General features: G+C 40.8%; 1 protein-coding gene across 1 annotated transcript in view; it reads right to left on the reverse strand.

Moving 5' to 3' along the window:
* carmil3 (capping protein regulator and myosin 1 linker 3) overlaps positions 1-12,957 on the reverse strand; it is a 74,202-nt gene that overhangs the window by 5,150 nt on the left and 56,095 nt on the right. The window contains exons 25-34 of the mRNA XM_029524682.1: positions 10,981-11,079; positions 10,705-10,824; positions 8,778-8,891; positions 8,003-8,178; positions 7,790-7,877; positions 5,683-5,808; positions 4,791-4,857; positions 4,040-4,221; positions 3,286-3,365; positions 343-462 (exon numbers count right to left, since the gene is read on the reverse strand). Of these exons, the coding sequence (XP_029380542.1) occupies positions 343-462; positions 3,286-3,365; positions 4,040-4,221; positions 4,791-4,857; positions 5,683-5,808; positions 7,790-7,877; positions 8,003-8,178; positions 8,778-8,891; positions 10,705-10,824; positions 10,981-11,079 (1,172 nt within the window). The remainder of the gene's footprint in view (positions 1-342; positions 463-3,285; positions 3,366-4,039; positions 4,222-4,790; positions 4,858-5,682; positions 5,809-7,789; positions 7,878-8,002; positions 8,179-8,777; positions 8,892-10,704; positions 10,825-10,980; positions 11,080-12,957) is intronic.

Here is a 12,957-nt window from a genome sequence, read left to right on the forward strand (position 1 = left end):
TTTTTTCTTCTTTGGTCCAACTGTGAAATTCCTATTAATAGCGAGAGCCTATACGTGGCAATATGTGTAATCAAATAGTTTTTTCCCTTCTTACAATACTCTGTAATACAATTTGGTTATATAACAGTACCTTGGATAGCTTCAGTGACCTCAATTTAAAGCAAACCAAAACAGTTGGAGATGAAGAAATATTTCTTTCCCATTAAAATGTTCGTGACACTATGATGGCACGTTAATGCCCAGTGCTGGATTAATTTAACAGTCATCTCATTCTCGGGGTCTGTGCATTTCAACGTTGCTTCCATTCCCTCTCATAGCTCAACCACTCTGCTGTGTACATACTCTGAGTCCTGATTAGAGATGGTGGAGTTGCGGTTCTTGCGGAAGCCGGAGAAAATGGACAACATGCTACGTCTTTTCTTCCTCCTCAGCGACTGGGCCTGATGGAGGGAAGACAACTGACTGAAAGGAGAAGGAAGAAACAAGAAAGGAGGAGAGATTGCAAAAAGATGAATATAAGATCCTGAATCAAGGTCATTTTTCATCAACTATTTAAGGCAATCAGCCACTAACCATTACTCACAATTATGCTGTTCAAGCCATCACTGGCTAACTGATCCCAGTGTTAACAGCTGACTACAGTCTATATCCTATCCCTTATAGTAATGGAGCATTTGACAGTAACCCATGCAAAGTGGCTCGTGCAGATGGTTAAATATATCTGACAGACGGCGTAACATTGCTGCCTCAGTGATTCTTTATCACGCACTAACTGCTGGATGACATGACGCACACATTCTACCTGTTCGCAACTATCATTTCCATGTGGCTCAAGTGAACACGAGCTCTCCAGCTCTGAGTTGAAAACTTTTGGGACATTTATGAAGATTCTGCAATCCCACCTGTCTAATTTGCTAATGAATGGTTGGCTTCGCTGAACCTGTAGACTGTAGTCACATGTATGTATGTATGTATGAATGAATTAATGAACTATTCAAGATTCAAGAGTTGCAATGTTGTTTTCTTAATTAGCCTCTTAGTAATATCATCAAGCTTTAGATTTTTTGTGGTTTTGGACAAAAACCAGTTGTTGCTGGCTATTCATGGGACCCCGCTTCTAAAACAACATATTCCAAATTAAGACCCAACACAGCATCATCTGAGAGACATGGATCAAGGTTAATGCACAAACTATTTTCATAATGAGTATCAGCCAAGACACCTGCTTTTAGTCATGTAAATATGAACTACAACACTTAAAATTCTGTTTTTCACTGCACATCTGTCTACAGTTAGATGGAACCTTGCTTGTTGTGGAGAGTTTTTAGAGCTTTTTGCTAAAAATAAAATGCTAATAACAAAGACTGTGTGGTGGTAGGGTCCTCACTTTAAGAGGGCTTTCACTGTAATCTATGGTAAATACATACAGATTATAGCTGGTATGGAATTAAACAAAAGGGAGGAAATTATTACTTCACCCCACTATTGAATTCACCGCTTTACACAAATCACACTGATTAATTCATGTTTGTTCATCAAGTCACATAAAGGGACCACTTCTAGTGAAATCGTTAATTTACTCACAAACATATACGCTGACAAACGCTGATCATAGAAAATGTTGCTGACATCCTTGTGTCTGCGTCTACTGAAGCCAATTACTGCATGATGCTTACACTGGTGCTGCTCTGCTTCTCTGATATGTAATTATTCTATCTTATTATCAATAGTCTGTCTACGCCTATATGAATTGGAAAGACTACTCTATTTAAAACAAGGAAATGTGGTTATGAAAACAGGAGGCTGTGCTTTGATGGTAAATACAATATGTTTTATATATATATTGGAATATCTTCTATCTATTGAACAATAGAGGTTCAAATAAAGCCCCTGTTCTCAATATTATCCACAGTTAGATCACCTTGTCCTCCTGTGAAATTGCTTACAGGTGATATGACACATGTGGGGCAGTGGTGGTCACTAAGACAGAAAGAGCAACCAAAGAGCAAACAAGAGAGAATCAACTCACTCTCTCTTTCCACATTCCATTTTCTGACAGAAAGATGACAAGGCCTTTGAGCATCCCTGTGGGGTGCTGGGCACTACACACTGAAAGAACTCCGACAAGGTGTCGTCCAGACCAGGATGAAATGCCCCCATCAGCGAGTTAGACGAGCAGTATGGAAAGCAGGATACGTTCACTGTGTCAAAGGCTGCTGATACATCTAGGGAGATGAAAACTGAACCACTGCTCCCACCCTCCTTAGGGTTTCTATCATAGAGAAAAGAACCATTTCACTAGAAGGGCCACTGAAAATGCCATACAGATTTGGATCATGGTGCCGACCCATGGAGCGGTGAGATGTGTGAAGCCCACCCTTTCAATACCCTCAGATTAGAATGAAAGGATGCAGACTGGCCAGCTGTTTTCAGCATGAGTCAGGATGAGTGAAGGCCTTCTGTTAGCCAAGCCCTTTGAATGGAATTAGACAAACTGTTAAAGCAAGTGAAGAATTTATCATGTCAGGTAAGTGCTGGATTGGAGGAGGCTGGCAGAAAATGGGGTGTATGTCAGGAGATTTGACAGCTTGCTTTCATTGAGAAGGGTGGATGAAGGAAGTGCTTTACTGTATCATTAAGTGAGGCCCATCGAGGTATCCAGCCCTAACGCACCAAAAAGCGTTGTCTGTGAGTGCGAAGAGAGCTGGCTACTGACGGCTACTGAAAAATGTATCATTCCAGAGGTTTTTGTCTGGTGGAGGAGGAGGAGGACTGAGTGCTACTTTGAGGTGGACAATGAATTCCAAGACTTTATATGTTGCTGCTGATTGAATCATGGGGAAGAAAAACTGAAGTAACCGAGGTTTGATGCATTCAGAGGGATTGTTATGTCGGTATATATGAATTCATTGCTGTTTCATTCCCCAGGTTCACAGGTGCAACTACAGCTGGTCCGATAACGTTTTCACCTTGCAAGTGTGTGTCTGCTTGTGCCATTATGGCAAAATGTGATATTGACATTGAGTTTCTCTCAGTATCATCGTCAGCGGTAGTGCTTATGTTAACTTTCATTCATGGCAAACTGATACCCTCAAACCAAGCGCATTTTGAGCATGTGTGAACCTTCGGCTTCCTTGGTTTTTAACACCAAGGAAAAAAATCTGTTTCCTTAATGTTTCTTTTACTTTACTTTTGTATCTGTGCGGTCCTCAGGGGCAACCACAGAAATGAGATCTACTGCATTTTTAATGACTCTATTAAAGTAAAGCTGATTCTGCAAGATACCTGTCAGGTAGGACTCTCTTGCTGTAGAAATCTGGTAGTCCATCCTCCAGCATATTGACTCCTCCATTCTCCGAGCAATGCTACACACACACACAGGGCCGCATGCAGGCAAACACACACACACACACACACACACACACACACACACACACACAGATAGAATAACAGGATAACAATGACCAACCTGCCATATCAACAAAAAGCTGAAAGGCAGAGAAAAGGTATTATCATTCCAAATGGTTGGCTGGTGAACCTGAATCCACTGCCAATGTAAGTCTGTTTATAAAACAAAACCTCATCATGCTGCCCTAACCCAGTTTGTATACCGATTTCAAAAAAGCTTTTAAAAAGCCTCAACACAAACAAGCCACTAAGATAGAGGCAGCCCCCCTGGCCCCTGGGAGATGGCTGTGCATGATTAACATTTGAGTCAGAAACCCATACGACAGCTTCCTATTTTACTTCCTACAAAAATGCCACGAGCAAGGAAAACAAGATGAATAACAAAAGTTCACGCAAAGAAATCAGGAGGGAAAAAAAAAATGCTCAGCACTATTCATGTTGTTTTTTTTTTTCTCACCCCTGTGCCCTCCAGAGCTCTTTTGTGGAAATGTAAGGCCTGATCGTCATGCTGCATTGTTGCAGGATCACAAATAAGCATTGGGTCAGTATGCAACTCTCATGGGGACGGGGTGCGGCTTCCTGTCCACTGAAGCTCAATAATAGGTCAGAGGTCACTGGACTGCTCACTCACCGATTCAGGTGGTAGATGCCCTGCCCTGTGTCGCCGGGGCGGGCGAGGTCTGACGTGGGTCACATGACGCAAGGGCGAGCCGTTTGTGGGGAGAGTGGACAGACACTCCCACGATGCCGAGTGGGAGAGCGAGGCGGAGTGCGGTGGAGCAGAGGGGGTTGGAGAGGGACAGGGCTCGTCACCTAAACCTGATGAGATGGTGGATTGTGACAAAGTGGAAACAGACCTCATGCTTGGTTTTCACTCTTTGAGATACTGACTTACTATGCTTCAAGGCGAGCCCTCTGTGATTTGAATGAATTATCAAACAAGAGCTTAAAAATCACTCAGAAAAGAATAGTTGGAATCGCATTATTGTAAAATATGCAAAGACAAATAAAAAAAACTTAAAATGCCCCCACTTTTTTTTCTTTTTTTTTTTTTTTAAATCAAGGTCCTCAGCTATACTTGCTGCCCTGTAAGGCAGAAAAAGGTTTGTTTTTGGACAATTACCATTAGTGTGTTAAACAAAATGAAAGCTTTGTCCTGAGGGGAGTGTCATCAAAGAGGCTGAGTTAATCTTTTAATTTCAGCAAATTGAAGGCGAATTTGAATACACAGAGATAACAGCACAGTTACTATTAGAATAAGCATTAGCAGAAATGAGAAAAGTTGCACACCATTAGTCCGGCTGAGGAAATGCAGTGACCCTGACCCTGCTGTTACTTTTAACATATGGTGCTGTGTCAACAGTTTCACACAGAAAACTCACTCAGTCTGGTGGAGACGGGGCGAATCCTCCTGGTCCTGGCGCTCCGCTTCTTAATAGCCATGGTATCCTTTGGCCAAACAGAGCAGTGATTCTACTTTTAGGTACAACTCATTTACAGTTTATTTTGGAGTATTTATCTTAAACTAATCCACTGCAACAAAACAGTCCTGCTTCATGAGTTATTTTATGTCCAGGCTTTGCTGAAACTCTTTCAAAAGACTACACCTTATGATTCTTAAATCTGGGGTTTCTGCTGCTGCTTAAACAGTTTTGTGTCACACAAAGAGATGTTTTATTTTGTATATCAAAGACAACAGAATAAATTTTATAAACACATCTCTGCATAATTTGATACGATGCAATGCAAAGTACCAAAACTTGCGTCTGTGATCTTTGAAATGATCCCATATTTTATTTTTTTTGTTTCTTCCGAAGAGCACAACCTTAATGGAGGGAGGGTTTATCACTAGACTGTAAGATCGGACTGAGTTACCATAAGACCACAGATTATTCTGGCATTAGTAGTTTAAATTTGTATGGTGTGCAACTGTGAACTCATATCTTGTATTGTTTTTCTTAAATATTGTAGTGACAATGGTCCAAAATGAAAATTAGAAGGTTTTAGTCAATTAACAACCTACATGGAAGGGAACATTGTCACTTCAGCTGCCAAAAATCCAATCTTACTAAATTTGCCTCAGAGGAAAGAGACAAATACTCAAATCTCATGGAGCTGAAACTGACACACTTTTCACTTTTGTTTGAAAAACAGTGTAGACTGTCAGCTCATAATGGAAATTGTTGCAATACATTTGAAGAAAATGAAACAATTGCATGTAAAAAGTGTGTAAGAATACCTCGATGTTCACTTAAGCACACACGTGACACTTACAATTCCAAGACTGATGCCGAAATCCTCGTCAGGAAACTCCAGAGACTCGACTATCCTGGATTGTCTGATGGTACGTCTCCCCGTCCCCATGTCATCCCAACGCTTGGCCTGAGACACCTGGCGCAGCTGATGCAACACACACACATATAATTCATACACAGTGATGACACCTGCAACAATATCCTTCGATACAATCTCAGTAGCGCAGCACCTTCGCCTTTGTATCTAACAAGTTCACAAACAAAGCATTGGGTACTTTGTCTGCTTGGTTGGCAAAGCAGCACAAAAAAATATGAATAAAATACAATTTTGTGAGAGCAATAACAGAACAAGGGCATAATTAAGGACAAACTGGGACTGCAGTAAAACAGAGGAAGGCGAGTTAGGCAATGAAAGGAATGTATAGCAGAGCAGCAGAGAGAAGATAGGGTTACTGCCAGAGATCTATTTTTGCCTCCTTTTCCGCCACCTTCATCTTAAATAATCAAATGTTATGAAAAGGAGAATTCAGTGGGGGCTATCATGTCCTCAACTGACTCAACAGCTCTGGGTTGTCTTAAAAAAAAAAAAAGATGCCTTAGACCTATAAACTTTAAGCCTGATGACACATGAACCACAAGTGTCTTTGTCGAATGATTACACACTAGAAATTTAATAGCCACAGGCTTTTTGACAGCCACAGAAATTTGCATCAAAAACTTTAAGCGCATCAAATCTTCATGCGTGTGATTTGTTAAAAAGCTATTTTTTCACGCTGACGTTTCCATAGCTGTGGTTAGACCGGGACACAACAGTCAAACATCTTAGCAAAAGAAAACTGTGAACTCCCAGGCAGAAATCATCATATCACACACAAACACATTCCACCGATGCCTGCATGGGTGCCTGCAAGTGAATGGTTTTGAAGATGAAGTTGAAGTTGGTTACTTAGGGATTGTCATTGAGGAGCAATAAAAAAAAAAAAACTGCAGCTTTTCGGGAGTAGCAAGTGTTGGAATAATGTAAGCAAAGACAGGAAGTCTGAGGAAGAACATCTGCCTGCGTTCTGAAACTCACCCCTGACCTTGTTCTGAGGCCATTGTTTGGATCAGTGCAAGAGTGACATTCTCTGAGGTTGATGAAATTTCCAGAGATATGACAGTTTCTCACCTAGTTTACACCACCTTGATTAGATTACTTATGTGGAGTGTCTCAAATGCCAAAGTTGAAGTATCTTAGCACAGTTTGACGTGGGCTGGATGCAGTAGGAAAAACCATATCACAAACCTTAATGCTCCGGTTAGGATTTAGCAGCATTTGATGGCAGCTGTTCAGTTGTTTACTTAGGTTTCCAGACCAACATCAGTTAAATTTCATCTACACACAGACAGTCTTCATGAAGCATATGAGCACAGCTAGAAATGCTTAAATAATACAGATTGATTTACTTAAGTGCAACGTTGCTTATTTGGCAGAGCAGGGGTTTTTTTTATGGCAAGGAAAATGTGGATTGAAAACAAGCTTTCAGACTTTTGAGACAAATTGCAAAATACACTTTTTCACTGTCTCACAGACGTTCGAAGAGAAGATCAATATCACTGTCATCTCGGTTCATTTAATATGAAGCTGGAGCCAGAAGACGATTAGCCTGGTGTAGTGCAGCTCAGTTTGTCATAAGGACAAACTGGCAGCACCTCTGGTCGGCTTGTATTTTGTTGGTTAGACTGAAACAAAAACTGAAGTCTAAAGAAATATTTCTGACTGCTCTTGGCTGGAAGCGGTGACTTCCTGGTGACTTACCATCACTGTGAGGTGACCAGGCAACATGCTGAGAGACAAATCTAACTCTAAAGTGAACAAATACATTTCTCCCAATGTCAAAATATTCTGTACACGGATTTAAAAGGTGAAATCTGTTATCGAATATGTGACAACAGTTATGATCTACTTTTACTGTTGAGCAAGCATTTGACAGTTAGTCGATAACTTTTCCACTAAAAATTAGCTGAATCAACCAGATGATCCTTCTTCATGTGTCTGGGATGGAAAGTTACAGATTTCATCTTTAAACCCCATTTTATCCTACAACCTACAAAGACGTCATGCAGTAAAGGGATATTACCAGTACCAGGGTTTTATGAGTGGTGTAGAGCTCCTGTAAAATCTGATCCACTATAGAGTTGGTCAGATACGACACCACAGACAACTTCACCTCCCTGAGAAGAGAGAGACACACACACACACACACACACACACAAGAAAGTTTCATTGAGTCAGTCAACATCTTAGCGTCCAACTTTTTCCATTTGATGCTGCTGTTCCGCCAGATCTCTTTTCTTACTCCAGGGCTCTGTTGATGTCCTCAGCTGCCCGCTCCATCAGGGCATTGTGGATGGCGGAGCGAGGGATTGAAACTTGCTCAGAGATGGATGAAAGAGGTGGGTTGAGTCTCTCTGCTGCTGAGCAGGACATGGGACACAATTCGCGGCACAGAGACACCATGGAGTCCACTACCACCTGGACACATACGCCACGAAAAATCTGTCACGATGCAAGCTCAAACAACATTATCTAGAGTTTCATTGAAATCTCAATATATATTTTTTTATGCCTCCCTAAGCATTTTATTATTCACTACGAAGCACCATTAATCCTTTATCACAGAGTAACTATTTACAGCTTTTCAGATCTTTTACTGGTGTGGACACGCAAGAAATTTCCCTTTGTAATTGATTCTGATCTCTGCAAATAAGAAACATTGCCTTGCACATGGGAACTAAATTGAAAAGTACAAACAACTGTGGAAATTCAATTGAAAGTATCTCAGGTTCATCCCCTGAGAGAGGTGCTTCTTTATCATTCATCCACATTGTGCAGCTGTCATCCCAGTGGGACTAGAAGTGAACCAAATAAAAAAAAGGAAAAAAAGAAACATTCACAGCTTTCCTTCTTCCTTTGAATTTAAATGCTGCATTTTCTTTTGAAGTCAGCACACCTGCACTGCACACACAGTCGCACGCTCTTAATGGGCAATTTAAATGCAACCTGCCCCGATATGGAGATGCACAAGGGCAAGTCTTTTGATACCAGCCTCCATTCAAACCACCATAACATACCTGCAGTTCTTTGTCGGCTGCTTTGGCCAGTTCTCCAGCTAGAGTGTCGAGGCGTTGCTTGACGGGGCCGTCCACCGACAACACGTGGGCCAGCTCACACAGAGAGGGGTACAGCTAACACACACAGCAAGTCAGGAAAGGGGAGGAGTTAAAATCAGTGGAGGAAGAATTAAGTAAAATAAGAGTTGAAAATTATATTTCTAATTATTATTGGGTTATTTAATTATCATTATTAAAGTGTTTTGGTCTTCCAGCATGTCAGTGAATTAAATCTTTATGACATTCACAGTCGTGTGTGACCTTTGAGAAGAACAAAAACATTTTATAAACTCACCAACATCATTTATTTTCCTCTGAGGTCATTTAAACTAAATCAAGTATCCTACAACTCTTACCTCATTGCTGGCCCGTTGGCGTATTTATTGAACTTTAATTCATTTATTTGGTACTGGTGTACCGTGGTTAGTGCTGTCACTGCACAGCAAGAAGGTTCTTGGTTCGTAACCCAAGCCAGCACACTTCAACATCCTTCCACATTCCAGAAACATGTCTAGGTAAATTGGTGACTCTAAATTGTCCGTAACTGTGAATGTGTTTTTGTCTCTCTATGTCTCTTTGCCCGCCCATGTCCGAAGCCAGTTAGATTTGAGGGCAGCCCCCAAACAACCCTGCACTGATAGATGGTAGATAATAGATAATGGATAGACTTATTAGGGACTTGGAAACTAGTGACAACCTGACAAATTCTAAACTAAATAATTTCACATTAATGATGAAAAAAAGTTAATTATGAATTAGCCTTTAATAAACTCAGTTATGCCTTATTGAGCCTTTACAGAGGAAAAGACTGTCGCAGATGCTTCTTTCATGTTGTTAGCCTTTACAGCTACAGCATTCAGACTGAAGCATGATAAAAAAAAAACAAAAAAACAAAAACTAATTTGATACAGTGTCCATTAAGGTTTGAAATAGCAGCAGTTAAATGCTGTATTGGTGTCCTGGAACTTGATATGGTCACAGAGCAATTTGCAGCAGTGACTACGCTGGCAAGTGCTGTATTTTAGCTGTCAGTTTTGCTGGTGCACTCATACAATTTTCAGTTTTTCTTTCTGGTCATATTGGTTTTATTGGCTTCTCATGGTGACTGTACTGTATATTACCAACTTGTTTTAAATGCAGTTAAATATACGACTGATTACAAGGAAGCTGCTTAATCTGAAGATGAATATTCTGCAGTAAAGAGCTGCTGAGCCCCTGAAAAAAAAAGATAAAGTAAATCATGTCTTTATTAGAAAGTGTGAGATGTGAACTGCGGAAGTACTCGTCACTGTCAATGCCAAATATTTTTTAAAATTGTTGATGTTTAAATATTGCGTTTGGGCAGTATGGATACATATTTCATATGATGTATTCAGCCAAGCTGTGGTCTGAATAGCATGTTATATTTTAACCTTTCTGATATGCAGGTGGGCAGCACTGAGGCATATTGTTTGTTCTCCCTGTGTCTGCAGAGGTTTCCTCCAGGTACTCCAGTTTCCTCCCACGGTCCAAAGACATCATGTTTAGGTCAACTGGTGACTCTAAATTGTTTGTAAGTGTGAGTGTGAGTGTGAGTGGCTCCAGCACACCCGTGACCCGGAAAAAAATTGATAATGAAGACGCAGTTACATTCTACAGGTTTATACTGTGCACTGTATGTGCAAAGCTGAGTCAGATGTGACTGTGTAGCAAAAATTAATGGCCCCACTTTTCTTCCACGTGGAAAATTTACTGGGAATCAATAATGAGTCAGATCCATTAGCAGAATCGATAATAGCATTGATGTCGATTCGAAACTTAGTAATTCCCACCGCTACTCTTTACCACTTATTCTGTATTGGGTATTTATTCAATTATTAAAAACACAAAAATTGTATGGGTCACTCACAGCTCTGGAGTTCCTAACTTCTTTGAGGATCTGCCTGGCCATCTGCACTTCCTCTCCTTCCTCACTGCCTTTCAGGACACACACCTGCTGTTGCACCCGCACACACAGTCGCTCCATCACCTACACACAAACGGAAAAAAAAAAAACAAAAAACAAACCAACAATAAATCGATGCATGTAGTAAGGTAAAAACACAAAATATTCAGTCTAAAATCAAAATAGGAGTCTTGGCTTGTTTGCCATCGTGTGCTTGTACAGATACACACACACACACACCTGTTCAGCGGTGCTGGTTACGAGGCCTTGGTGCAGCCTGAGAGCTTGTTTCTGAGAGAAACGCTGAGTCTGGTTGTTTCTAAGCAGGGCACGTTGGATCTGTCACACACATACAGACATGTGAAACAAACAGGGAGGGAGAGTGTGGATGATGGGTGTTTACAAAGCGCAGTGTGCGGGAGACAGGAGACAAGTCCATTTGCATGGTAATAAGGAGACTGGAGAGACAATCCTCATCCCCTGAAATAAACTGGGTATCCTTATTTTTTTTTCTTGACTCAGCAGGTCGAAGTGTTCACTGCTTAATCATCTTATGTAAAGAAAGATGGAATCAAGTGTTCCTAAAGGACTGAGGCTCTTCACTGACAATGCATATAAAGAATTCCCCCAGCCCTGTGTAAATACTTCATATATACACACAAGCTAAGTAGTTAAGTCAAAGCCTAACATGATTCATTAGGGTGGAACCACAGGAGAATGTGATGATGTTTGTACACTTGATTTTTTTTTTTTTTTTTTTTCCCCCAGGTTTCTTAAGATGTATCAGGAATGCTCCTTTAGTCTCAGAGCCTGTGGTAAGGCGGCAGGGAGAGGGTGTCTGACATGCAATGTAAACAGACTTGTTCCATTGACCGTAGGTTGGAAGTGAAGTGACAGAGAGAATTTATTTAGCTACAGCACTGAGGGAAGCTGACCACATCATTCAGTAGGGGAAATAGCGGATTGTTTTGAAGCTGTTTTGAAGCTGTTCAAGGCTCCAACCGATGAGCCATCGAGCAATTTATCACACCTAATGATGTTAGCAAGTGCACTTCTTCCTCGTGGCTGATTGTTTATGGACTCAAGCAACAAGCTTTGAGATAAGATGTTAAAAAGAGACACTGTGACTAAAAAGCTCTTGGCACACAGTGTGTTCCTTCGCAGAGATACATAACTGCACACGGGGCGATACATCATAGGACCAGAAAATTAAAAATGTGAATGCCTGCCTTTTGTAAAACAATTTATTATGCAGTATGTCTTATTTACAGAGAGAGCTAGAGGCCATACATCCGAGCAGGGAAAGCAAACAGAGCAGTACGCCTTACATTTTATCACCACCAATGGGCCCTTGACTAAGGCCCGTAACCCTGCCAGTAATCACTCCAGTGGTGCTGCTCAGTGGCCAGCAGATTAAAAAAAAGAAAAACCAGTTGGACAAAAGCAAGCTCAAATTCAGTAACTCAAATACAAAGCACCAATGTGTCAGACAGCACCTGTGAGTTTGTAAAGTCACATTACGCACAAACTGAGCTCTTGGAATTCAACTTTTGGAGGCAGACCAACAAAGAGGCTGGTTGGCTTAAAAAATCTTCACTGTTTTAATGCTGGGTGTGAAAAAGCTTTGTTGAAAAGCATATCTTCACAAAAGGTTTAACACAAGTCACAAAACTCATCCCTTTTTACTCAAAACCTGATGTCCAGCGCTCAACATAAGAACCAGGCACAAATTTTCAAGGACAAACAATTTTATTTTATTTATTTTCATCATTAATTCATCTGCAGATTGTTTTAATATTACTGCCTTCTGATTATTTAATTGACATGTATCTTGACTTTAAGAGAGGGCTAGTTATTGGATTGAAAGTTACCAAAGGAAAAAGGTAAGCAGCTCAGCTTCAATCTGTTCCATGATATTTTGGGTCTGCTGAAGAGCAGTAGCCAATGACTGATTTTAAAAGTCAACCTGCTTTATTCTTTACGTCTACCAGCTTTAATCCCACGGTCTGTTACTTATGGAGCGGAGCAGACCTCTGTGGATGATTCTGCTGCTGGGAGTAACCTCCTGAATGTCTGGCATAAGTGATCAAAGAAACGATCAAAACAAAGCAGGAGTCTCATCTCCCACCCTGTCTCTGATGTTCTCTGTCTGACTGAGATGTGACTTTAAATGTGAAATTCAGTGCTTATAATATTTGTATCTGTCTGTTTTGGAGA

The sequence above is a fragment of the Echeneis naucrates genome, chromosome 17, assembly GCF_900963305.1.
Source record: "Echeneis naucrates chromosome 17, fEcheNa1.1, whole genome shotgun sequence".
Taxonomy (NCBI): domain Eukaryota; kingdom Metazoa; phylum Chordata; class Actinopteri; order Carangiformes; family Echeneidae; genus Echeneis; species Echeneis naucrates.